This window comes from Chrysemys picta, chromosome 13 (assembly GCF_011386835.1).
Source record: "Chrysemys picta bellii isolate R12L10 chromosome 13, ASM1138683v2, whole genome shotgun sequence".
NCBI classification, from domain to species: domain Eukaryota; kingdom Metazoa; phylum Chordata; order Testudines; family Emydidae; genus Chrysemys; species Chrysemys picta.
The window spans coordinates 44,359,607-44,384,920 of record NC_088803.1 but is presented as its reverse complement, the minus strand read 5'-3'; the positions used below and the strand labels follow the sequence as shown (position 1 = coordinate 44,384,920).

The 25,314-nt window shown below is 41.2% G+C and overlaps 1 protein-coding gene across 2 annotated transcripts in view; it reads right to left on the bottom strand.

Annotated features, from left to right (window-relative positions):
* Window positions 1-25,314, bottom strand: part of VAPB (VAMP associated protein B and C) — a 43,585-nt gene that overhangs the window by 5,059 nt on the left and 13,212 nt on the right. For both annotated transcript variants that reach the window (XM_065566063.1, XM_005305820.5), the window contains exons 2-4: window positions 20,714-20,866; window positions 4,920-5,023; window positions 1,774-1,854 (exon numbers count right to left, since the gene is read on the bottom strand). In XM_065566063.1, the coding sequence (XP_065422135.1) occupies window positions 1,774-1,854; window positions 4,920-5,023; window positions 20,714-20,866 (338 nt within the window). The remainder of the gene's footprint in view (window positions 1-1,773; window positions 1,855-4,919; window positions 5,024-20,713; window positions 20,867-25,314) is intronic.

The window sequence follows — 25,314 nt, the reverse complement described above, 5'->3', positions numbered from 1 at the left end:
TGAGAGAACTATTAGATAACTACTCTGCATCCCTGAACTGTGCCTATCTTAAAAAAAAAAAAAAAAAAGCTTAAATTTTCTTTCTGCAGCCTTTATTTCCATTTCCTGGTTTAGGGTAAAAGTCAGAGCAGCAGCAGCAAATCACAGACAGGGAGATCCCTAGACCAGGACTCTGTCTCTTACGATGAGGGTGGGGTGGGACACTCACGTTCTGATTTGCTGTTTGCTCTCCCTCCCCCACTGCCCCAATTCACTAACAGAACCTGTTTAGGAGGCACTAGTGCCACCATGAGTCTGAGCAGAAGGGCAGCATGGAGAGCACAGAATGGCAAATGGCTGCTTTCTATACATGCTGAGGATCTGGGGCAGCATCTCTGCCCAAGCTGCACCTGGTCCATTGCCAGAAAGCCACCTCTTTACCCTGCTGTACATCTGAACACCCTCACTACCCTCAGGTGGCCACCACTTCTCTACCCTCCTATACTTCTGTAGTGTAGAAGGGGGAAACCACCCTTCAAGCCAGTTTAGAGAACAGGAGTTGATATTTTAAACACTCATTTGTAATAAGGATGTAGGTGGAGAAACAATTCCCTATTTGCCATTCCAAATAGGGGCCTGGACAGAAGGATCTCAGGGATTTCTTCCCACACCCTTCCCTTTGAACTTCTTGCATATTCTGAACTTTGGTACACAGAGCCAAGCCCTCGTGAAAAGCACAAATACTGGTAAAAGCCTTGTCACAAGGAATACAGGTTATAAGAATAAAGAATAGGATCTTGTTGCTACTTATGGTCTATTTTGTCCTAATGAGTTTTAGGGATTAAAGAAAAACCAAAACTGCAACTTCACGATGATGTTCAGACATATCAGGTTTCACATAAATTCAGGGCCATATTTCCCCCACCTCCCAAAAAGTGTGCATACAAAAGTGCATTGGCCTGATACATGTGCACATAAATCTGAGTGTGAATGTCCATAATGTGGGGTCTGCACATGCAGATTATTACAAGTCTGGTCCACAGGTGCACAGAAAGAGGTATAAAAGCGATCACAGAAGGCGGGCCAATTGTAGGGCTTGTTACAAATACGTAATTGTAATTGCACTAGCTTGAATGCAAGGGAGAAGTCGGCTCTTGTGCTTCCTGTACATGAGGTGAATGCACTGGATACACATTAATAGGCAGATCTTAATTCATCAATTCTGCACTTGAGGAGACTTATTTCCATCATGAATTAATCAGGATCTTCTCTGCCCCAACAAGAAACAACACAGCTCAGCTCCCAGTCAGCAGGGATCACATGCCACAATAGCCATCTTTGCACTTGACCCTTTGGCTAGCCTTCTACTTTTAATACACCATTTCACTCTCAGGAAACCCCATCAGATCAGGAAGAAGGTAAACTGGAAGGGCAACACGTGGAAGCTTGTACTGCTGACGCTTGTGTTGTTTCTGCTCTGGGGATAAACAGAGGACTTCTGGGATATCAAACAGCACCTTTAACAAGGCTTTTTTTTTTTAATGCCATCTTTCATTAAGGAACAAAGATAAACCCCAAATCCACTGAGAAATAATTTTAGTAGTTTTGCTGCACTTCTGTTGTGCAAATTAACCTCTAGGTGGATTAAGCAGCACAAAGATTCTAAGTGTGTTTTTTTCCCAAAGGGGATGTTATAGGGTTGCTTATAGAGTTGGTCTGTATGAACATGCATTTTTATATGTTCTAGCTGTGGTATTAAGTTAAATCGCCCACCACATTGTTGAAAATACTCACAGGTTTATCATTTTCTGCTGGTAGCTCAAATACACATCTAAGTTTAGAATCCATGAGTTCTTCTGGTTTTGCTTCTTTCCACTAAAAATTTAAAAATAATCCAGTCACAATCAGGCTTATGGAAAAAGTAATGTAATTTGATTCCTTGTTGCACTGTCTGGTTCGGAAAAAAACACTTGGTTTAAAAATACTGGGTGTTTATCAGATCAAGGCTTTCAACAACAAGTGTTTTACTTCCACTCCACCAAGCATATAATTCTTAAGGTGATACTTGTTAAAACTATCCTAAAAGGGATAGGAAGGTACAAAATAGGACTCTCTAGAGGTGCTGTAAAAATTGATGGCATTCAGAAATTTATATTGAGAATTTGTACAAAAATGAAAACTACCTGTAATACACTAATTTGCTCTAAAGGGTCAGATGCACAAACACTTCTCAGGGATATCTACAGTCTAGATCAAACACAAGAGATGCAAGGAGAAGGCTCAGAAGAAAGGTGAAGTTACCAAAAACAAAAATAATAATCCAATTCAGGAATATTAGCATTCTTACAAATGCACAGGCTGTACAGATTGAACAACAATTTATTAACAATATCAGTGATTTGTTTTCTAGTTTATTTCAAATGGGGTGTTCAAATCCCTTTTAGAACTGTGTCCATTTCCTCAAAATAAGAACCGATTTCCCATTGTTCACTGGTAAATTCAATTTCATGTTGTGATGGGGGTGTTTACACCACAGCAGAAGGGAAGGGGTTAAAAGCAACCTAGAGAGGCTGTGCAGGGAGCAGCCAATTGTGGAAAGGCCACATGGAGCAGCCAATCAGGGCCCAGCAGGCTTACATAAAAGGAGCTGTAGGGCAGGAGACAGTCAGTTGATGCAGGGTGCCTGAGGAGAGAGGACGGTGTTCCTAGCTGGCTGCAGGAAAGCAGCACATTGTACAGAGCAGTTGCTGGCAGGGACCGAGGGAAGCAAAGAAGGTGCTCCTGTCTGGAAGCCCTCAGAAGAAGGTGAAGATGCTGCTAGTGCCTTGGGGAAGCGGCCCAGAGAATTGAAGCAGCTCTGGCAGATAAGTTAAGGAGAGGCAGCAGGAGGCTACTACCCACAGGATCCAGAACCCAGAGTAGTGCCTGGATTCTCTTTTGAAATTGTTGGCTGGCTGTTAAGTGTTGAAAGCTTTAGAGGACTCTTGAAATCTGTCACATCTGTTTATCCAGAATAGGAAGATATCTGTACTGTGGTAACATACTGAAGGACTGAGGGAGTACTGGAGGAAGAAAAAGTTATGTTGGCCTGGAGAGTTCTGGAAAATTGAAACACCGCTATAGGCTCCATGGTGTGGAGATAAATTTCTGATGATATAAAATAGTGCATAAAAATGGAAGTTAGAGATTGAAAGAGAGCTATTTGATTGATTGGTAAATCTCTCTGCCAATGCAGGAATGTTTCTAACCAGGTAGAGGCTATTATTTCATCTAGCCTCCTTTTAAATCGTGCTAAACCAAGGGGCTTCAATGACTTCCTTTGGAAGCATGAGTTCTGGAGTGCTTAAAGGTTTAGAGCCTGTGAAACCATCCAAGAGGGTGACATTGCAGACACGAGTAAAATTATGTGACAGTAAGTCATCTGTATGGTTTTCTGGCCAGTCTAATAAAGACAATCTAAGATCAACCTAGTTATCTTCATAGAACTACACACAAATCTGTTCTGTTCTACTATGCGATTTCTACTTGTCAAAAGGGTTAGCCTGTCTGCACTGCAAATCCACCACACCCTCACAGAAACAGAGGATGGGAAAAGAGACATCAGTTTCTCAAATAATATAGAAAAGGGAGTACTTCTTTTCAATGGAACCACTACAAAAACCCTATTACAATGAGCATGCTCTCGTTTAGCTAGCAAAACCACCACTGCATTCAAAAAGAATAAACACCTTTATAGGGTTTTATTTTCTTTTAACAGTTTACTAGGTCATGAAATCAAATGTGTAACAAGATGGGATGTGTACCTGCCATTTATTTTTATATAATTTTTAAAAAGTGTACTATTAAATAAAAGGCTCAACTAAGGAGATATTTACAAAAATCCTCCTTTTCTTAAAGAAATGGAGAGACTTGCAGTCATGACTGGAATTAGTTTAAATCTGCTGTCCCTTCAGATGCATTTTTTCGTAGGTGAGTTTATATGAAATATAAGCTTAATTTAAGTGGACAAGAGTTTAAAAGCAGGTGGATAGTGAAAAAGTATATTGCACAAAAACTTTGTTAAATAGCTAGGAGTTTGTGCAAGGAAATGTGTTTTCAATAAAAAGTACATAGGTGAAAACACTAAAAGTAGCCTGTGTCAAATGTTTAGTAAAGTAATAAAAGTAAGGGTGGAGATGGGTTCAACAGCGAGACTCTTACGATTACAGGAAGTGCAATCAGTGGAGAGACAAGAATACCAGTGAGTTTTTAACGGTCAGTGCTGCTTGCTTGGCTACTTTAAGGACGCTTGGAAAGAAGCAAACAATCTTATTGCTATATCCTTTGTCCTTCCTCACCCCAGCCTCTACCTACCTCCGTTTTCCTCATTTATAACCCATTTAATGCTGTACTGTAAGATCTCTGGGGTGAGGGCCACATAAGGGCAAATAAACAAGGGAAAGGATAAAGAAAACTCTACAATACTAGAAAAGATCCTGGTTTCCACCGGAAAGGCGGAGGCTGGTCTAGGGAAGTCCTATTATACATTCAGGAGGATTGAGAGACTCCGGCTTGAGGGAAATGTTTCATAGAGCACAGGAGATGCAAAACAAAAATTAGACCATTAGCCTTGTAGCGCGCCCCCCCCCTTTTTTTTAATTTGGACCCAGCCTTGTGTCCTACCACTGACAGAGCAGCTACCATCTGTTTCTGAGGAAGGCAAGTCTCCCCATAGTGCACCGATCCAATTCTGCAATGCTGAGACTTCTCGAAGAAGAAATATGGGGGTGAGGGTAGATGTTATCACCCTTTAGGAGTTGTAGGAAAACCATGAAGTTCATTAAGTCAACCTACAAGCAATGCTAGAAAAACCTGATTCTGTTCCTCTTTAAGATGTTCTCGCTTTATAAAATTATACAAATAAAAGGACACAGTCTCTATAAATTAGTTTCAATACTTACTACTGCTTCCATATCTGAAGTATCAGCTGGAGCAAACATAGACTGTACCATAAACTTGTGTTTACTTTTCTCGTTAGGGTCGTAATCGAAAGGTTGTAGCATCACTGCAAGAAAAAAAAAAGTTACATTAGAATCACGAATGATTCCCCATGACCATATGGTGTCTTAAGTAATATACGAGGTTAAACTGGATTCTAAGTTGCATGCCCTTATGCTGAAATACATTGCATAGATCTGGCTGAAATTCTGAATTCAAAATTAAATCAGTAATTTGTGAAAGTTCAGACTCCTCAAACCAAAATTTACATTTAAGAATCACAGCAACTTTCTGAACAAAACCCCAGAAGAATAATGATAGTAACTTGTACACATCAGGAGAATATATGTTTTATATATGGGAGGTGGAAAGATGTGGAAAAGAGCATCTAGAACGAAGTAATGACCGTGCATTCTGATTACTCATACACTGTATTGCTGACGGGTCTGAAAGAAAACTGCACAGAGCCAGACTAAGACAGAAGGCTGTTTTAGAGGTTGAGATTAAAGTTTAAAGACGCAGGTTCTCTTTGGAATGCTTAGAAGTCTCGGGATGCTATTTTACAGCAGAGATTTTTCACATTAAAAATGTTATATAAATTTTATTTGTTGTAATTTATAGCACAATCTTCCTCAAAACTACAGAAAGGCTTAATCAACTTTGTAATAAGTGCAGTTAGAATTACATTATAATGCCAAAATTAATGTATTTGAGAATTGATTGTGGAGAATGAGGACCATATCTGCCCTGAAATGTCCCATTCTCCCCCTTGCACTAAAATTTTAATCTGCTAGAGTAATCCAGTGCTCACATTCTGCCTTGCTAATTAAGATCTATGACAGATGTTTTCCTAGCTGCAGCTATGGCTTAAGATACCTTTCTTTGTGCACATATAAAAAAGCCCTTTGTTCTTAATCTTTTATAAGTAGCTCCCAGGAAGTAAGGCAATAGGTACTCAATCTATTTTTCAGGCATCATGGTTCCATGAACCTTGGAGCAACATGAAAGCAGAATGCTCATCACACTAAGCGCTCCATCCTTCTAATTTATGGTACATCATATCTCTAGGCTCTTGCAACAGCACCCACCACTGTAGGGTGAGTGTCTTTCAAAGGGCTGAGGGGCCAATGACAAGAACAAGGTTATGTCTACGCTACAAACATATGTCAACTCAAGTTACGTCAGCAAACAGCCACCACAGTTAGTACATTGCTTGTGAGCATGCATACTTGGGTCCTTGAGTTGACGACATGCATACTCACTGGGAGTGCTTGTGCTGATGCAGTGTTGTGCACCATAGGTAGGCCACTATGCAACTTGCCACCGTCCAGTGCACTGACTTGGGAAGTTTTGGCAATACATGATGGGGCAGAAACAAGTCAGGCAGGGATGCATGGGGTCAACTTCCCAATTTGCAACTGTCTCCATCCAATAATAGTATCTGTATCCCATAATTTTCATGCCTTTTTTTCAAAATCCCACAAACCCACATGCCCCTCCTCACTGTCTGCCATCTGAGACAGGAGCATGGAACCTGCACAAGCTGTCATGAGCGTTGTAAGCACAGGGTACACAATCCTGCAGTATTTGCAGAGCTGCAAGAAGAACTGAATGAGTGGGAAACATGATGATTCCTTGGAGGACAGATTGCTGTGGGACATGGCAAGAACCAATTCAAAGTTGGTGGTGGTATTCATGCAGCAGCTGCAGATTGGGGAGTGCTTCTTCTGGCCCCAGAAACAAGCACCGACTGGTGGGATCGCATTGTAATGCGGGTTTGGGATGATGAGCAGTGGCTGCAGAACTTTCAGATGCACAAGACCACATTCCTGGACCTGTGTGCGGAGCTTGCCCCAGCCCTCCAGCGCAGGGACACCAAAATGAGAGCTGAACTGATATTGGAGAAATGAGTGGCAATCAGACTCTGGAAACTTGCAATGCCAGATTGCTACCAGTCAATCAGGAATCAATTAGGAACCAGGAAATCCACTATGGGGGCCACTGTCACGCAAGTGTGCGGGGCCATTAATTGCCTTCTGCTATGCAGGATTGCGACTCTCAGCAATGTGTAGGACATAGGGGATGGCTTTGCAGCAGTGGGGTTCCCAAACTGTGCTGGAGCAACAGATGGCACGCATATCCCTGTTTTGGCACCAGACCACCTTACCACTGAGTATATTCACAGAAAGGGCTACTTTTCTATGGTTATACAGTACAAGCACTGGTGGACCAGGGATTCTTTCACTGACATCAATGTGGGCTGGTCTGAGAAGGTGCATGACACTCACATCTTTAAGAACACAGGACTGTTCAGAAAGCTACAAGCATGGACTTTCTTTCTGACAGGCAAATTACCACTGGTAATGTTGGAATGCCAGTAGTGATCCTGGGGGAGACCCAGCCTACCCCATGCTCATGAAGCTGTACACTGGCCACCTTGACAGCACCAAGGAATAATTTGACTACTGGCTCAGCGGGTGCAGAACAACAGTTGAATGTGATTTTGGTCATTTGAAGGATCGCTGGTGTTGTCTACTCACAAGATTGGACCTCAGTGAGAAAAGTATCCCAATGGCAATAACTGCCTGCTGTGTCCTGCATGATATCTGAAGCAAAAAGGGAAAGTTTCTGCTGGGATAGAGGGCACAGGCAGAGCAGCTGTTTGCTGAATTTGAACAGCCAGACACAAGGGCTATTAGAAGAGCTCAACATGGAGCTGCTACATGGCTCAGGGAGTCTTTGGAAAACCATGTTAACAATGAGCCAGAGTAATGTGTGGTAGTGTTGTATGCTCTATCTAGCCCTGCTCTTGTGTGGCCTGGTAGGAATTGTGTACTGATTGCTGTACATGTAGGAATATAACATTGTCAATTCATCTATTAATTTTGTTTGTGACTGATCCTATGAGTTGTGCGACTGTGAAATAACAGGTAATTGACTGCTTTCAGAACTACTGAGCACTCAGCAGCATCCATTATGAACTAATAAAGATGAATTATGTTCCAAATAGTATTTTATTCTGTAACAAATAAGTGCAAAAACAATGCAATTTTAAAATAAATACATTAAAAAACAAAACATTCATGTCCATTTCAACTACATATACACCAACTGTGGCTTTCACAGGTCAGTATATGTGAAGCTGTGAATGTCTTTAATGTTCCCTGCTGTTGAGTGGTGAGAGTAGTGCAGCAACCCCATATGCCATGTGGAACCTTGGGGGAGTGATATAGGGTGTTCCCGATACCGACTTCTCACGGGGCTGCAGAGGGAGGCGAGCCAAGGATTGGTGGACCTGCAGGTTCAACAAAATTTGCAGCATCTGTTTGCTGGCTGAAGAGCTCCACTGCATCCTGATGCATCTCCCTCCCCTTTTCCTGCTGGGATTCCTGGGCCTCTCTCCTCTCTATTCTTTCCTTCGCCAAGCTGGCCACCATGTTCATCCTCCAGGCCCTGTGCTCACAGTCCAATGCAGCACTGGCTAGAAGGATCTTACTGAATGTGTCATCCTGAGTCCTCTTCTTTCTTCTTATCTGGCTCGAGTGTTCTGTGGGAGTGGAGGGGGAAAATCACGAAGGCCGCAGTGGCAGCAGCTGCAGATAAAACACACCGAGGTACTACTGTCAATGTATTCATTACAGAAAGTGAAACTTAAAATGCTGAACTCACTACCCCTTGCTCCCCTAAAGTGTTAAGCACTACATTCTCACCTCTGCTTTTGCTTGTGTATGATGCCAGTCACAGCACCAGCAATGGGGGGGGTATGGCCTGCCGGGGGTTGACAAAACGAAGAAGGAATTGCTCAGTTGCATGAAACTGAGTATGGGGCAATGACACTGAATAATGGCACCATTTTCCACATGTAGTGGTGATTTTATCTGACAGCTCACTCCTGAGGGTAACAAACAAGGATAGCTCAGGTGCTGCCGGCGTCCCAAAGCCACCTAGGCCCATATGTTGCTAGCCTGCAATGGTGCCTGCTAAAGTTATTGCTGAGTGGTGTGGGAAAGTGTTCTACTGTGGAGATGGAAATAAGGCAGATCTCCCTAGAAACTTCTGGCAGAAGATTGCAGGTACCTTTGTGACAGTTTCATCGAGATCTCTCAAAAGGATTCAGGAGACCTCCCTGTGTACATAACCAAACTGCTCCACATCTCCTTCCCCTGCCCTCCCTGCACCTAACACTAGAGGGGAATGAAAAGCAGATACAAGCAATAGAGGTAGAGCTTCTATCACTACCTGTTCTAGAGTGAGTAAATTAAGTCAAAAGATATATCCTGTTACTTTGGAGATGCCATCCCTGTAATTGAAAGTTTATCTACACCACTTACCCGAGGTTCCTTCCCCTGACCCGGACTTGCCTGTGCTCAACTGGTGATACTGGCTGGACTGCAGTAGAGTCAAAAACAGGTTCTGGCTTGCTGCACAGCTGGATTCCCTGGTCATCTGTCCCCCATATTCATCCTCTTCCTCATCCACCACCACCTTCTCCTTGCTGTTCATGGCAGGGGCCTATGACTTGGGCTTCTCAGAGGTATCCACAATGCTGTGGGGGGATGGAGGTGATGTCTCTGTCCATTACAGCATGCAGCTCTTTGTAAGAATGGCAGATCTGCGGCTTGGCACTGGATCAACTGTTGACATCCCTGGCCTTCTGAAATGCCTATCGTAGCCCCTTGGTTTTCACGTGCACTGCTGCTGGTCCCTGTTGTATCCCTTTTCCTGCATCCCTGAGCAATCTGCTCATAGAGGTCTACATTTCCATGGCTGGCTAGGAGCTGTGCCTGCACAGCCTCTTCAACCCCAGGCCCCAGAGATTCAGTATCTCCTGTCTACTCCAGGCAGGAGAGTGTCTAGATCGTGCAGCCAGCATGGTCAGCTGGCCAGTTTCACTCAACAATGGAGACCTGCTAGGTTCGCTCGCCAAGCAGGGCAATCAGGAAAACAAAATTCAAACATTTGCAGGGCTTTAAAAGGGAGAGGGGCTTCTGGTCTCCATGACCCAGGGCAGTGGAGTTCACAATGATGACCAGAGTGGTCAGTGTGTGGCATTGCGGGACAACTGCTGTAAGAAAAGATTGACATAAGCACCACAGTATCTACACGTGCACTGCACTGAATTAAGTATTTCAACTGCGGCTGTACACTTCTCGGGGAGATGGTGTTAATATGTCAGCATAACAGGGTACTTCCAGTGGTGGGACACCAGTTTAAGTGTAGACACATGCACAACTAGGTAGATGTAAACTGCTTTGTGTCGACCTTGCTTTGTAGTGTAGATCAGGCTTAAGTTTGTAGGCATGCAGAACATTAAGGGAAGAGGCCCTCAGAAAGGATGTGACCTACTCCCGCTAGTTCCATCCAGGAAGAAGAGATCACTACCTGCCAAGTCATCTTTCCGTGAGTTGGAAGGTGGTGAGGATTACGGGGCGAAGGAACTCAGGAGTCTTAAAAAAAAAAAAAAAAAGAGAAAATTCCCTTCTAAGAGAGTGATTAACAGAGGGGAATCCCTGTGCTTCAATTACTGACACAATTTTTAATCACAGCAGTCATCTGGGACCTCTGTTGTTACAAATTGCATTGTGTGTGTCAGATTATCTTGGAGAGAGACTGCTAACAACTATATTTTGATTGCAGCCCATTGGTCAATTAAAATACCACATGCAATTTCAAAAGCAAAAACAAGTTTGAATATGAACACCTAACTAGATGGTGCAGATAGCTCCAAGCTAACAAACTGGAATCCAAAATTAAACTTGCATAATGCCACAAATTACAATTATTAACCTGACTAAAAGATACCCAGTGTAAAATTTCAGAAGGTACATTTTATGACCAAAAAGTCCCCCTTACCCCATCATTTAGTTCATGCAGAGTCCCAGAATTAAGTGTACTCTGATCTACTAGCACAGTTAAAAGAAATTATGAACTGCTTGTTAGATGAACTACAGGAAAGAACTCTCAGATTACAACTGATATATCCAGCATATAGCTTTATGTGGATATCTAAAGGTTTTATTACAAGAAAGCTATGTCCAAGGATGTCACTTACTTTAGAGTAAAAACAGCCAAACCAATTTGTTTTCTTAAGTGGACAGAACAACACTAAGGCTATGCCATCACATTCTTACACACAAACACAACACACAGTCTGTTGCCATTAGCAACTGTGTGCCTTTTAAAAATGGTAGAAGGAGCTAGACACTGACTTTTCTTATATGAAGTGCTAAATTTAAAGCGATTATGAGATGCAGTGAAGTTGAAAACATTTTTTAAAATGTTGGTCAAAATGAAAACCAACTGTGACAGCACTTGTGTTTCAATATTACACAATGTGTAACAGACAAGAAGCATGATAATTAAGATCAGTACTTCCTCCATTGTTGCTCAGCTGTCTTCTCTGCTGCTCGAATCTCTACAGTGGGTGAGGACTAACTGGGTAGTTGAATACCTATCCATTTATGGAAAAAATTCTGCAGGCCTGTGGTTCATATCAGTTTGCTTAGTTGAGTGCAGCTATAAGCTCATTTAAAAGTAATTATTTCCCAAGGTACAATGTTGAATCTGTTTTGAATGCCAAACAGATAGATTGCTGTTCTGAATTTAATTCACTGCTTCATAACAGCAGGATGCTAGAGAAGGTTTGATGGTGTAAGTGTTGTTATACTTGTTCTTTCAGATCAAAACATGAAAATTATACTGATAGGAATTAGGTAGCAAACTTTGCATATGCCAGATTGTAAACCCAAAATACCTACCCATATCAGTTTATTCATTCATTCCATTTACATTGTGAGGAGCCAAACTCAGGAACTGAACAGAAAACTTGGGAGCCTTCATTTTAAAAATGAATTTAACATGAGTTCCACCATTTCTAATGCCAAACCTATAATAGCAGGAAGCTAGAGCATGGATCTCTCGATCTGTAAAACTGAATAGTCACAATTTGACAACAACTTTGCAAAACATTCTCAATATTCTGCCACATGTGAGATCTGCATAGCCACATGGAGACCAAAAGACTGAGGAGCAGAGTAAGTAATTTGCTTGAAGCATTTTGAATGCAATCATTTCCTCTGCTAATACAAATGGTGGGGATTCAGATCAGGTGGGCTCCGGGTGCCAGGTTACTGCAGAAGGGAATACTGTTTTCACAACACATGCCCCGTCTTTTTCCTCTAATGCTGTGTTCACCTCTCTCTTGGTGCAGACAGAGGGATACAGAGTAGTGGTGGGGAGGGAAAACAACAACTGCCACTTAACCTCTTTTCCCTGCATGGAATACTGGAGAAAGTTAACGCAGACACCATCAATATTAATTTATTCTGGTTACTCACTTCAGAGCAAACCTCTTTCTTCCCCAAAGGGAAGAGGAGGTTTAAAGGCAGAAACCCCAGCAAGGAGGCACTTGAGAAAAACATGCTGTCACAGGGCCAAGAAGCAGTGCAGAGTCCCAGGGGCATAGTGCATAATAGTTCTTGCCTCAAGCACTTGTCAGGCGATCCTGCCACAGTCTCACTATGAAGGACACTGGAGAAGACCTCTCATCCAGAGAGCCAGCAGGCAGAGATTTGGAATTTTGAAACAGAGGTTAAGACTTAATGGCTTCTTATGATGCACTTGAGAACTGCAGGAGCACCTTGCTTGTAGGGTCATCTACGATTCTACATCAATACCCCCCCCTTTCAAGATTACACCAATCTCTGCACAGCATCAGAGGAACTTGACAGAGTATTAGGAGCACAGTGAAATGTTATGAAGGAAAGGGCTGACCAGGAATTCTCTGGCTTAAATCATCTGTGCAAATTAGGAAGAGGAGGTGGATGAGGCATTTCTAGGACAAATAAATATCCAGAACACAAGACCTGGTAGTAAAGGGGGATTTAATAGGGCAAAACACAAAATTTCCATTAAGTTCTAGGAATGTATTAGGGACAACTTTTTGTTTCACAAAGTGGAAGAAATAACCAGGGGACAGCCATTTTAGACTTGATTCTTGCCAACAGGGAAGAATTAATTGAGAATCTGAAGGTAAAAGGCAAATTCAGGTAAAAGTGATCACGAAATGACAGATTTCAAGATTCCCAGGAAATGAAGGAGTGATAGCAGCAGAATAAGCACAAAGGACTTCAAAAAAAGCAGACTTTAGCAAATTCAGAGAGAACTGGTAGATAAGGTCCCATGGGAAGAAAATCTAAGAGGGAAAAGAGGTTAAGGAGAACTGGCAAACTATCCTGACAAAGAAAAGATAATAGTAAGAGGCTAATATGGCTCCATCAGGAAATTTTTAATGACCTGAAAAATCAAAAGAGAAATCTTACAAAAAGTGGAAACATGGACAAATTGCTAAGGAAGAGTACAGAAGAATAGAACAAGCATGAATGAACAAAATCAGAAAGGCTGAAGCACAAAATGAGTTATACCTAGCAAGGGGCATAAAAGACTCTAAGGAGAGGCTCTTTAAATACATTAGGAGCAGGAGAAAGATGAAGAGAAAATGTAGGTCCTCTACTTAGCAGGGAAGGAGAGCTAACAACAGATGATATCAAGGATGCCGAGGTGTTTAATGACTAGTTAAGCTTCAGTTTTCACTAAAAGATTTAATGATCAGATACTCAACACAATTAATATTAACCAGAGAGAAGGAAAACAAGCCAAAATAGGGAAATAACAGGTCAAAGAATATTTAGATAAGTTAATGTATTCATAGAATCATAGGACTGGAAGGGACCTTGAGAGATCATCTAGTTCAGTCCCCTGCACTCATGGCAGGACTAAGTATCATCTTCTAGACCACTCCTGACAGGTGTTTGTCTAACCTGCTCTTAAAAATCTCCAATGATGGAGATTCCACAACCTTCCTAGGCAATTTATTCCATTGCTTAACCACCCTAACAGGAAGTTTTTCCCAAATGTCCAACCTAAACCTCCTTGCTGCAATTTAAGCCCATTGCTTCCTGTCCTATCCTCGGAGATTAAGAACAACAATTTTTCTCCCTTGTCCTTGTAACAACCTTTTATGTACTTGAAAACTTATGTCCCCTCTCTGTCTTCTCTTTTTCAGGCTAAACAAACCCAATTTTTTCAGTCTTCCCTCAGAGATCATGTTTTCTAGACCTTTAATCATTTTTGTTGCTCTTCTCTGGATTCTCTCCAATTTGTCCACATCCTTCCTGAAATGTGGCGCCCAGAATTGGACACAATACTCCAATTGAGGCCTAATGAGCGTGGAGTAGAGCGGAATAATTACTTCTTGTGTCTTGAGTACAACACTCCTGCTAATACATCCCAGAATGATGTTTCATAGTTAGCTTGTGGTCCACTCTGACCCTCAGATTCCTTTCCACAGTACGCCTTCCTAGGCAGTCATTTCCCATTTTGTATGTGGACAATTGATTGTTCCTTCCTAAATGGAGTACTTTGCATTTGTGCTTGTTGAATTTCATCCTATTTACTTCAGACCATTTCTCCAGTTTGCCCAGATCATTCTGAATTTTAACCCTATCCTCCAAACACTTGCAACCCTTCCCAGCTTGGTATCGTCCGCAAACTTTATAAGTGTACCCTCTATGCCACTGTCTAAATCATTGATGAAGATATTAACAGAACCGGACCCAGAACTGATCCCTGTGGGACCCCACTCTTTATGTCCCTCCAGCATGACTGTGAATCACTGATAACTACTCTCTGGGAATGTTTTTCCCACCAGTTTTGCGCCCACCTTATAGTAACTCCATCTAGGTTGCATTTCCCTAGTTTGTTTATGAGAAAGTCATGCGAGACAGTATCAAAACCTTTACTAAAGTCAAGATATACCACTTCTACCGCTTCCCCCCATCCACCACAAGGCTTGTTACCCTGTCAAAGAAAGCTATCAGGTTGGTTTGACACTATTTTTTTTTTGACAAATGCATGCTGACTGTCACTTATCACATTATCTTCTAGATGTTTGCAAATTGATTGCTTAATTATTTGCTTCATTATCTTTCCAGGTACAGAAGTTAAGCTGATTGGTCTAATTCCCCGGGTTGTCCTTATTTTCCTTTTTATAGATGGGCAAATATAGTGCCATTTTCCAGTCTTCCAGAATCTCTCCAGTCTTCCATAACTTTTTGAAGATAATCACTAATGGCTCAGATACCTCCTCAGTCAGCTTCTTATGTATTCTAGGATGTATTTCACCAGGTCCTGGTGACTGGAAGACATTTCATTTGTCTAAGTAATTTTTAATTCAAGTAATTAGGGCCTGATGAAATTCACCCTAGGATTGTTAAGGGAATCGAAGCAATCTCAAAACTTTTAGAAATTATCTTTGAGAACTCATGGAGGATGGATGAGGTCCCAGAGGACTGGAGAAGGGCAAACATAGTGCCTATTTTTTTTTTTTAAAGCTTTCCTAACTTCTGCCCACTTGATGTGTTAAAACTAGAAGCTACTCACAACAACAAGATTGTTAGATATTGCAATATGACGACATATATTCTGCTGGGCACCTCAGGAGGATTTGGATATACCCTTGAACATGGCCAGATTAAGGCATAAGTATAAGTCTAGGGCCTCAGGTCTCAAAATCATGTGATAATATCAGAGGACTTTAAGTTATCAGTAGGAATCCCAGTTAGTCCCATGGAGATGAAGCTGTTCATACTTACACAGCTATTGTTTCAGACTCTCTGCAGATGCAGGTAGGCATGACTGCATCAGTTACATGTGTTTCACATTCTTGTGGTTCCCTCTGCAACCATTAGAGTCTTTCAATTTAAAAACAAGTAAGATGAGACTCTGGAGATCAAGACAGCAGCTTCAAAAAAGTGACAGGTTGCTATTCTGCCCAATTTGAGTCCTGGAGGAGGACAGAGAAATAGAAACAAGGCTCTTCTATGCAGCAACTGCAAGACTGATGGAAGAGTAGAGCAGTAGTCAGGAGTCTGGGATGGAGGAAATGAATGCTCTCTTCTCACCACCAACCAGATGACTTTGGGGAGGGCTAAAGTTATCAAGCACCTATTATCCAGAGGCCTATAAGAAAAACAGAATCCCCTAAAGATGTCTACAGACAGCATCCTAGAGGGAATCCTAGCACTGCCCTCCCAGAAAATGAACTAAAGTGCTGGGCTTTCCACCAGGGTGTTTGTCCATAGAACGGTTGTGCCTCCCCAACCCTCACTCCTTGCCGCATATCAGCATCTGGTGAAATGTTCAAGTTTTGACTGCAACCGCAAATAAACCCCATATCTTCATGTGCATCTTTTACAGATTGCACACTCCAGGCAGTTACAAAACCAGAAGGAAGAAGGTCTTTGTCAAAGAAGCAACTCAAACACACACAATTTTCAAAGTAGTTAAGACCAAATGCCAATCCACTCATTATGCAAATAGCTGCTGATGATCATTTGCACTCAACTGTCATAATCAGACACACTGTATGTACATGTATGTACTCAGCTTTTTTTGAAAATCTGGGCTACAAGCCTGGAATTGTAGTTAGTGTGTGCTGATAGGGATGGGAATGCTTAAAAATTTTCTGGTATTTAAGTAGTGCTCTGAAATTCACATAAAACAGCCTCTAGAGGTTGGATATTTGCCACACTGTTGGAGAACGGAAAGCTTGATTTTCAACCATTGTAGGTGTGTTAAGGGAGCTATCATGCTAGCTCAAGTAAAGCAGAATATACCGATAATATGACTGGATTCCTCTTATCTGAGAAAAGAGTTATCCGCTTATAAGCTTACGTTCCTATGAGACACTTCAAACCATATTGTACTGTTTTAATGCAAGACAAGTGGTAGCATCGGGAAGATACAACAGCCCCAATTTTAGCTTCAGATAGTAATTTTCTGATAAACTACAATAACAACTTGTCCAAGATCTTTATGCAGTTAGACTTTGGCATTGATCTTTTAAAAAATGAAATGCAGTGCCACTCTAGTGCAACCAAATGGCCACGTTAAACCTAGTCAGCAGAAACTCAGGAGGATGGAGTAGAGATTGTAAATACAGCCCTATTAGTTTTATTGGCTGGAAGTTATCATCCAAATCGTTATGCTCCAATATTTTCTTATTAGGTTTTGGAGAATCCAAGTGCTGTTTTATGCCTTACATATTATTTAAATTACAAGACTGAAAATACGTTGCTTCAGAAAGCAAACAAGAATGCTATTTTTACTTCTAAAAATTCAGGACACTAATATATGATTATTTTTTTTAAAAAGGTACTTTTTTGCACATTTAACAAATTGAATATATGCTATTTGACATAGCTACTGACAAGTATCAGTGCTGAGAAGCAAAATTATACCAAAGTAAAATATATATATATGCAACCCTCCCCCCCAACCTCTAATTTATTTTGTGTGGTAGCAATCAGTACATCTGCCACCTCACTACAAGTGTTGTAATAATTACTTATATATTCATGAAATCAAAATTTGGTGAAGGTTACAAGTATTAACCCTAGTAACATGCTGCAAGAAGCAGAAGTATTTTTGATGGGCCTAAAATTTTGTTACTTCTCTTGATCCATGAACAAACATGGCTCAGAATATCAATTCAAATCCTGCTTTTTAAACTGCTGTGTATTTGACAATTAGACAGCATGCCCATGAAGTGGTTTTGAGATTAAACTACTTTAATTGCATATTTTGGAAAATATGGGGGTAGGGGGGAGTTAATGTAAGCAAGATCATGAAAAACAGAATGCAAGATTCAAACAGCATAGCACCGATTGGCCTTTTCTTTTCCAAACTTCATATTTCAGGCCCTGATCCTGTAAACTGGATCTGTGTAGATGGAAAGTTCCAGACATGAGGGTCTGATTCTAAGGCCAGAAGGAATTACTAATAATCTAGCCTGACCTTCTGCATAACATAGGCCACCTAATTTCCCCCAAATAATTCTTGTTGAACTACAGCATCTTTTTTAGAAAAACATCCACTCTTGATTTACAAATGGCCAGTGACTGTGAATCTACCATAACCCTTCGTGAATTGTTCCAGTGATTAATCACCTGACTGCATGATGACCTTACTTAGTGCAGTTCACACTGTTTAGGCTCTATTTAAAGTATTAAGGCAGGATGGAAACTGGTTTGCCACCTTTGGTGCTTGGTTCCCATATTGCAACTAAACCAACACTTGGCAAGATGGCGACTAGCAGCAGTAAATTCTACACAGGCTTCTCCCAACAGACTATTTGGAGGCAGGTGGAAACCCCCAAGGGGTCCAAATGGCCATGGATAAGGCCCCAGAACCCAATTTCTTCCCAGACACAGGTCTCTGCTTGAGGGCCAAGAGCCTCCAGGGTATACTGAGGATGGTAGGTAGTGGAAAGGGAATAATGATGTTCATGGCACAGCTGTGACAGGTTGGAGTCAACTTCTGACCAAGGAGGGAGGACTGTTGCCATCGATGCCACAGATTGATGTCTGGAGCCTGGAGATGGCAGTCCCAGTGAGATCATGGTTGGCACCACACAGAGGGATGCAGCAAACCAGAGGAACTCACGATACTGCACGCTGGGATGACACAGTTACAGCAGGTGCCAGTACTGAGTGAGAAGTATCCTGACTAGCCAGCGAAGCCAGTGCTCCGAGACTCACCAGATCCATGCAACACCATGCTCTGAGTGTCCCTAGCCTCTGTTTACCAGAAGTTGGGCATGGATGACAGGGGATGGATCACTTGATTACCTGTTCTGTTCATTACCTCTGAAGCACTTGGCATTGGCCACTGTCAGAAGACAGGATACTGGGCTAGATGGACCACTGGTATGACCCAGTATGGCTGTTCTTATACCATGCTGCCGCATAAGCCTCCAGGATAGACAGTACCAGGATAGTCTCCCACACCACTGAACTAAATGGAGCCACTTCAGGGGCTAGTCTCCATGGGACCAGCACTGGAGCTGATGGTCTCTTAAGCAGATGACTGCTTGGAGAGTACCTTGGCCTTGAGTGCACTCTTGTGTTCTTGCCCAGAAGCTTCCTGGACTTTGGTGCCAGGGATCTCAAATGCTCAGATTCTGAGCATTTAACACAGATTCCTGACATGAGACTCCCTGAGACACCTCAGGCAACCGGCAGGTCGCTCACTGGCATCAGTTTCTTGCAAGAATTGCAAGGCTTGAAACCCGGTGTCCAAAGTACCCAGCAACAGGAACCAAAAAGTGTTCAAAAACACTTTAAAGAAAAACTTAGGTCTATAACAAACAGTCTAAACTACTAAAACACTACACAAATGAGAAAAAAAAAAAACTTGCCACAGCAAGACACTTTCCAACAACTGTTAAGGGCAATAAGAAGGAACTGAGAGGAGTCACGGCAACTCTGTCCTTTATACCTTTGCGTGGTGGCACAAGATAGACGATGGTGCATGTGCCGCCCTGACAGGTCCCACTGAGGGATAAATCTCCGACAACTGTGCACTTGGCACGCGCACACACCCACACCCACCCACCCCTGAGGTGGAATATACATGTAATCACTTGAAAAAACTTGGAATTTAACTACCCAATTTTCAGCCATTACAATTAGGACATGCAATTCTGAGTCAATGCATATAAAACTCAGATATAAAAAAAATTGCATGAAAAACCCATGCACGTAGTTTTAAAGCTTATTTAAAATAAATAGTCACTAAAAACTGACTTAGTAGAACTGATTCAATAAGTATTTCCATATATTTTTATAAGCATTGAAGATTATACTATCATGTATAAATAGGGTTAATATTTTATTGCTAAGTCATAGCCACATATTCCTCATTCCAGGAATGAAACTGCCATTGAATTCTAAAAGACTGGTACAATTATGCCCCTCTTAAAGTATAAAAGCTTCAAAAAAGGAGCAATAATCAGTGTGAAATCCACAAAACTGAAAGAGAGATTAAGTCAAATTCTCCACTACTATTATTACCCTGGGTTTATGGAATATTATCTGACTGTTCCAATAAATCTGCAAACATTAGCAAAATAGTCACAGAGATGTAATTTAAAGTTAAACACATTTATCTTGCAGGGCCAAATTTTTCTCGGGGTTGCAGTGGTATAATTAAATAGTTACAAAACCCTCCAATTTCAGTGGGAAATATATTCAGCTGCGTAAACTTACAGTATACCAGTCTGCTTTGTCTTTTTAGGATTGCTATAATTCAGTTACCAAACTTCTGCGGATTTATACAAGTTAAAAATTCAGCTATCACTTCCCAATAAACAGACAAGTGAATAAATCCATTACCCTTTCCCCCTCACAAAGTCTTATTTTTTAAAGTTTTTTTTTACTGCCAAAGCACAACTTGCATTTTCAGGGAGTCCAAAACAAGTGCATTCTGAAAGTAATTTGCATTGTTTACACTGATTTGTTTTTGCTTTAAAATATAAAAGATTGAAAAATTATGCCACCTGCAATAAGTAGAGGTTTATGAAACAGTTGGTTTTTCATGGAGATAAAATAAATAAGAAATCATGCTCTCCTGCTTGTCTCTCCACTTTCCCAGTACACCTCTACCCAGATATAACGCGACCCGATAACATGGTAAAGTAGTGCTCCGGGAGGGAGGCGGGGCTGTGCACTCCGGCGGATCAAAGCAAGTTTGATATAACACAGTTTCACCTATAACACGGTAAGATTTTTTGGCTCCCAAGGACAGCGTTATATCGGGGTAGAGGTGTATATATTAAGTTCACACAGTGCTCTGAAAAAAATCACTGATTTGATGAGTCCAGCTTCAACTACAAAACAAGCCATTTTGAATGACTTACCAGAAACATTAATTGATGTTCCTGCATCAATAATTCCACTGTTAGGCCTTACACAGTATCTGCGTGGTGCTGTAGTTTTCACTTTGAAGCACACATTTCTGTCTGTAGGATTACCAAGTTTCAGGTTTGTAGTGACAACATCTGTGAAAGGACCTGCAGAACACAGCAAAGAAGATTTTAAATTAAATTAAAAATACTCTAAACTTTGAGTTTAGACAGACTTTAAATTTGTATCTACAAATCATACAGTTAGATATTCAGCTTCCATTAGCAGCATCTATGGTTAACTGTGCATGCACAACTGAGGATGGGTTGAGGCTCTGAAAATCTGACCCATATTATTCTTGAACGCATATCAATAGTTGTGCTTTGCCTTTAATGACTAATAAGCTACAAGGAAGCATAATTGGTACATCACGCAAACTTAGCAGCTGAATTCCGCTATCTTACACTGTTGTAATTGTGAAGTAAATATGGAAATCAGAGTTATTTTGTATGTTCATAGATATAACTGAGAGCAGAGAGTTTGACCCACTTTATTCTAGGCTGTATGGAGGAGAAAGTTTGTTTTAGAAGGAAAGTCAACCATTAAGAAACCTTAAAGCTGTCTAATTGACAAAAAAAGCGAATACTGCACATATTAAAAGGAAAGGCAGAGTTATAAGAGTGGTTAGTACAAGATTCAACTGGGGTGTCCCAGTGAAAGCATGTTATTCAAAGGAGACACCTGGGATTTCTAATTGGATCAGTGCTATAGATTAGCTAATATTTGGATGGCCAGCAGTGTGCTACTGCACTCATTTCTCTGTTCTTCATATTAATGGAGCAAGACAATTATAGAAGTGAAAACAACGTTTAGATTAACTGGCTTCTGACAAAGGCTATAAAACAAGAAACAACTTGGTGCATAATCATCGGAGGGAATTACCAAAAATCCTAGAAAATAAAAGCCAAGTGGACATGAACATTTAACACTGAAGTATGCAAATTTTCTTCATATTTTGAACTGTAAAATAAGAAACTCTCAAAAAAGGAGGCTAAATAGATTTTCAACTGGATTCAAAAGTGATCATTTGTTTTAGCACTTTTTAAAAAATGTTACGTTCCTTTATATAACTGTTGCTACTTCGGGAAGATGGGACTTGTTCCAAACCACAGCACTTTCAGCTTGAAATAATTCACAGATTGAATGATAGGCTCGCTTTCCCTCCTCCTACAAAATTGGTCTTTTAAGGTGATGTATGATAAAGTTGTACAAATTCTACAGGCTTAAAGCCAATGTCCTTGATGCAAATAGTTTAAAAAGAAAACAACACACACCCTCCAACGTCAATATAGCATCAGTTCTGCGTGCACTGTGAACAGCACGTTAGACGTGTATTTGCTATGCAAGATGGCAGCAAAAGGGGAAGCCAGTCGAATTTAGGAACACACGTTTCATGACATGAAGCAGTCCCTCAATGCACCAAGTTCTGGCTCTACTCAGTCATGTGGCACCATGGTGGTCCAAAGGTGTAACCACTAAATTCCCTCAGCCTTCCACATTGGAATAGAGTCCATGATTCCAACCCCCACTTTGAAAACAGTCAGAGACAAGGGGCTATAATTAGGAGCAATGGAACAATTCTGAAATAGATTTTGGGGACAAATTTTCAAAGGAGCTCAGCACTCACTTAGGCACCTCAGTAAAGTAGGCAGATTTTCAAGATCAATCTTAATGGTGGGGAAAGGTACTGTTTACTGCTCTAAAACAGAAATTTCTGGGTGCTGAGCACTTCTGAAAATCTGGCCATTCAGGTTATGACTTTACTGCAGAGTTAAACTTGGGCAACTGGCACCTATGTTTGACTAGCCAGGCTGCAAGCAGCCACACTGCAAAACCAGACTTGAATGTGTCTACTTAATTGCATCCACACTGGTGCTGCACTCACTCATGTATCTCTAGGACTTCTGGGGATTGTCCCATTAGTGCTGCAGTAAGCCTCTCAGAGATTTTTTTTCCCAGCAAGATAGGTAGGGGTGTGTGTGTGAGAGAGAGTGTGTGTGAGAGAGAGTGTGTGTGAGAGAGAGTGTGTGTGAGAGAGAGTGTGTGTGAGAGAGAGTGTGTGTGAACAGGAGCCAGGCTAGGAGCAACGATGTAATAAGAGCCTGAGTCAACACTGCAGGGAAGACAGACTCTGTAGTGCCTAGATGGGAGCTACTGAAAATTGAGTTCTACTAAAAATCTGGCCTAGTTTATCGAAAGATTCAGACAAACAACAACAAACATTCATGGTTACTGGCATTATTTCCAGAAAAATTAGATTATACCCAGCAACTCTAAGTATACTCACAGAAAGTTTCCCCCTCTTAAATGAAATTTATTTCTAAAGCTAGGAAACTTTTTTCTGTTCTTTAAACACCATGAAGAAAAAAAAAAAAAAGGGGGGGGGGAGTTATAGGAAATGGAGAATCTGTCTGTACATAATCTGACATGGGGTTGTCATGCAAGCTATCTAAAAGGAAGGATGTAACAAGCTGAATTTGGTGGTGAAAAGTTTGGAATGTTCTCATGGGGTCTTTTGAACTTCTTCAGCCAGTTAGAAAAGAGTTGATTTGTATTAATGCAAACAGGCAACTGGTATTTGCATGCAGTATCTAGCAATGTTAAAAAACCCAGTACCACCTAGTTTGTATCTCAGAGGTCATAAGCGTATATTACCAAGGACAGGAAATATCTGACTTTCATATGTACTCCAACATATTTTTCCCACCAGTTATTTTCAAACTGTTTCTGTGGCTTTCCACCCAGAAGCTATGCATGCAACCCTTCACATTTGAAGATCACTGCACTATTTCACAATTTGCCACGCTCCATTTCCTATTGAAACACCAATGCTATATCAATCTTATCTAAAAGTGTCATTCTACATTGTAGCGTTTTACAATTTGTAAGATGATCATTTCAATAAGAAATAGTAGTTGAGAATTAAGTCAAGAGTATTATGTCAACTATTTAACATTTAATAAAGACTCGTTACCTTACAAATGCAGCACACAGATTCATGATAGCGAGCTATGGGCTAATATCAGTTTGCCCAATAGTACATGTGCTATTCCATCGCCAATTATCATGGCAAATATATTACCACATTGTCATTTCACTCGGACGGCTTCTATTTGTGTGCCCTTTATGAAATTATTTGTATCCTAGTCAAGGCCCCTTACACTGGGGGAAAAAAAGCAAACAATCCTCACATATAGGGTATGCCTACACTTTGAGCTGGGGATGTGATAGCCATCAAACTAGTGTGCTAAAAATAGTGTAGCTGTGGCAGCACAAGTGGTGGGAGGGGCTAGCCGCCCCAAGGATGTATCTATTGTCTCAGGGCAGTTAACTCCTTCTCGTACTCATGTTGCTACAGCGGCATTATTTTTAGTGCATTAGCTTGATCCAGGGTATCTCCTCAAGCTGAGAATCACACCGCCAACTCAAAGTGTACACATACCCCATACTAATATCTTTAATCACTTCTGTTCTCTAGCCCTGATTCAACAAGGTACTTAAGCACATGTCTAACTTCAAAAATGGGACTACTCATGTCCTTGCAGTCAGTGAAACTTCTCACTTACGGTAGGTCTACATTGCAACTGGGAGGTGAACTTTCCAATTCAGGTAATACAGGAGCTAGTTCTACTTGAGCTATAAACAGAAGTATGACCACAGCAGCTTGAGTTATCCTCCCATTACAGTTTTACAGGGACAGCCTCAACTTAAAGGGGAAAAAAAAAAAAACACAAAATAAAACACAATCACACTTCTATCTGAATATTTTAAAATCTGTTATAAATAACAGTAACACCTATGATTAATTTGACTGGAAGACTAGGTAAAGCCTATTTTCTGTTTGTTTACTATGCATTTCACAGATCTTGGAGTCAGTTACTCTCTTTCCCTTGTATACTCCTTTCCCTCTTTTAGTTTGTGTGCATCTTCTCACAGAAATAAGGGAGAAAATACAGATATTTTAAAGAAAAACGGTTGATTGTAAAACCACAAAGATTGACTCGAGGGCTCAGTGACAGGTATAGCATTTGTTACTTTATTTTTTTTTCTTTTAAGATTTGATTAGATTTCAAGTTTATTATGTCCTTTAAGAATAAGCTTTAAAATGAAACAAGCTGAAATGTCAAGTGAGACAGCGTGGTCTTGAAAAACAAGTACATGGCAGGGAGTCAGGAAGTCCTGAGTTCCAATCAAAGCTCTACCACGGTCTTGCTGTCTATCCTTAGGCTATGTCTACACTACCATGGTAAACTGACCTACGCTACGCAACTCCAACTACGTGAATAACGTAGCTGGAGTTGACATACCTTAGGTCTAGTTACCGCAGGGTCTACACCGGGGGGGGGGGGGGGAAGAGGGGTCGACAAGAGAAAAATCTTCCGTTGACTTACCTTACTCTTCTCTTCGGGGTAGAGTACAGGGATCGACTGGAGAGCGATCTGCAGTCGATTTGGCGGGGCTTTACTAGACCTGCTAAATCGAGCCTGATGGATCGATCTCAGAGCGTCGATCCCCACCGTAGTGTAGACCTGCCCTTAGATAGTTCACTTAAGGA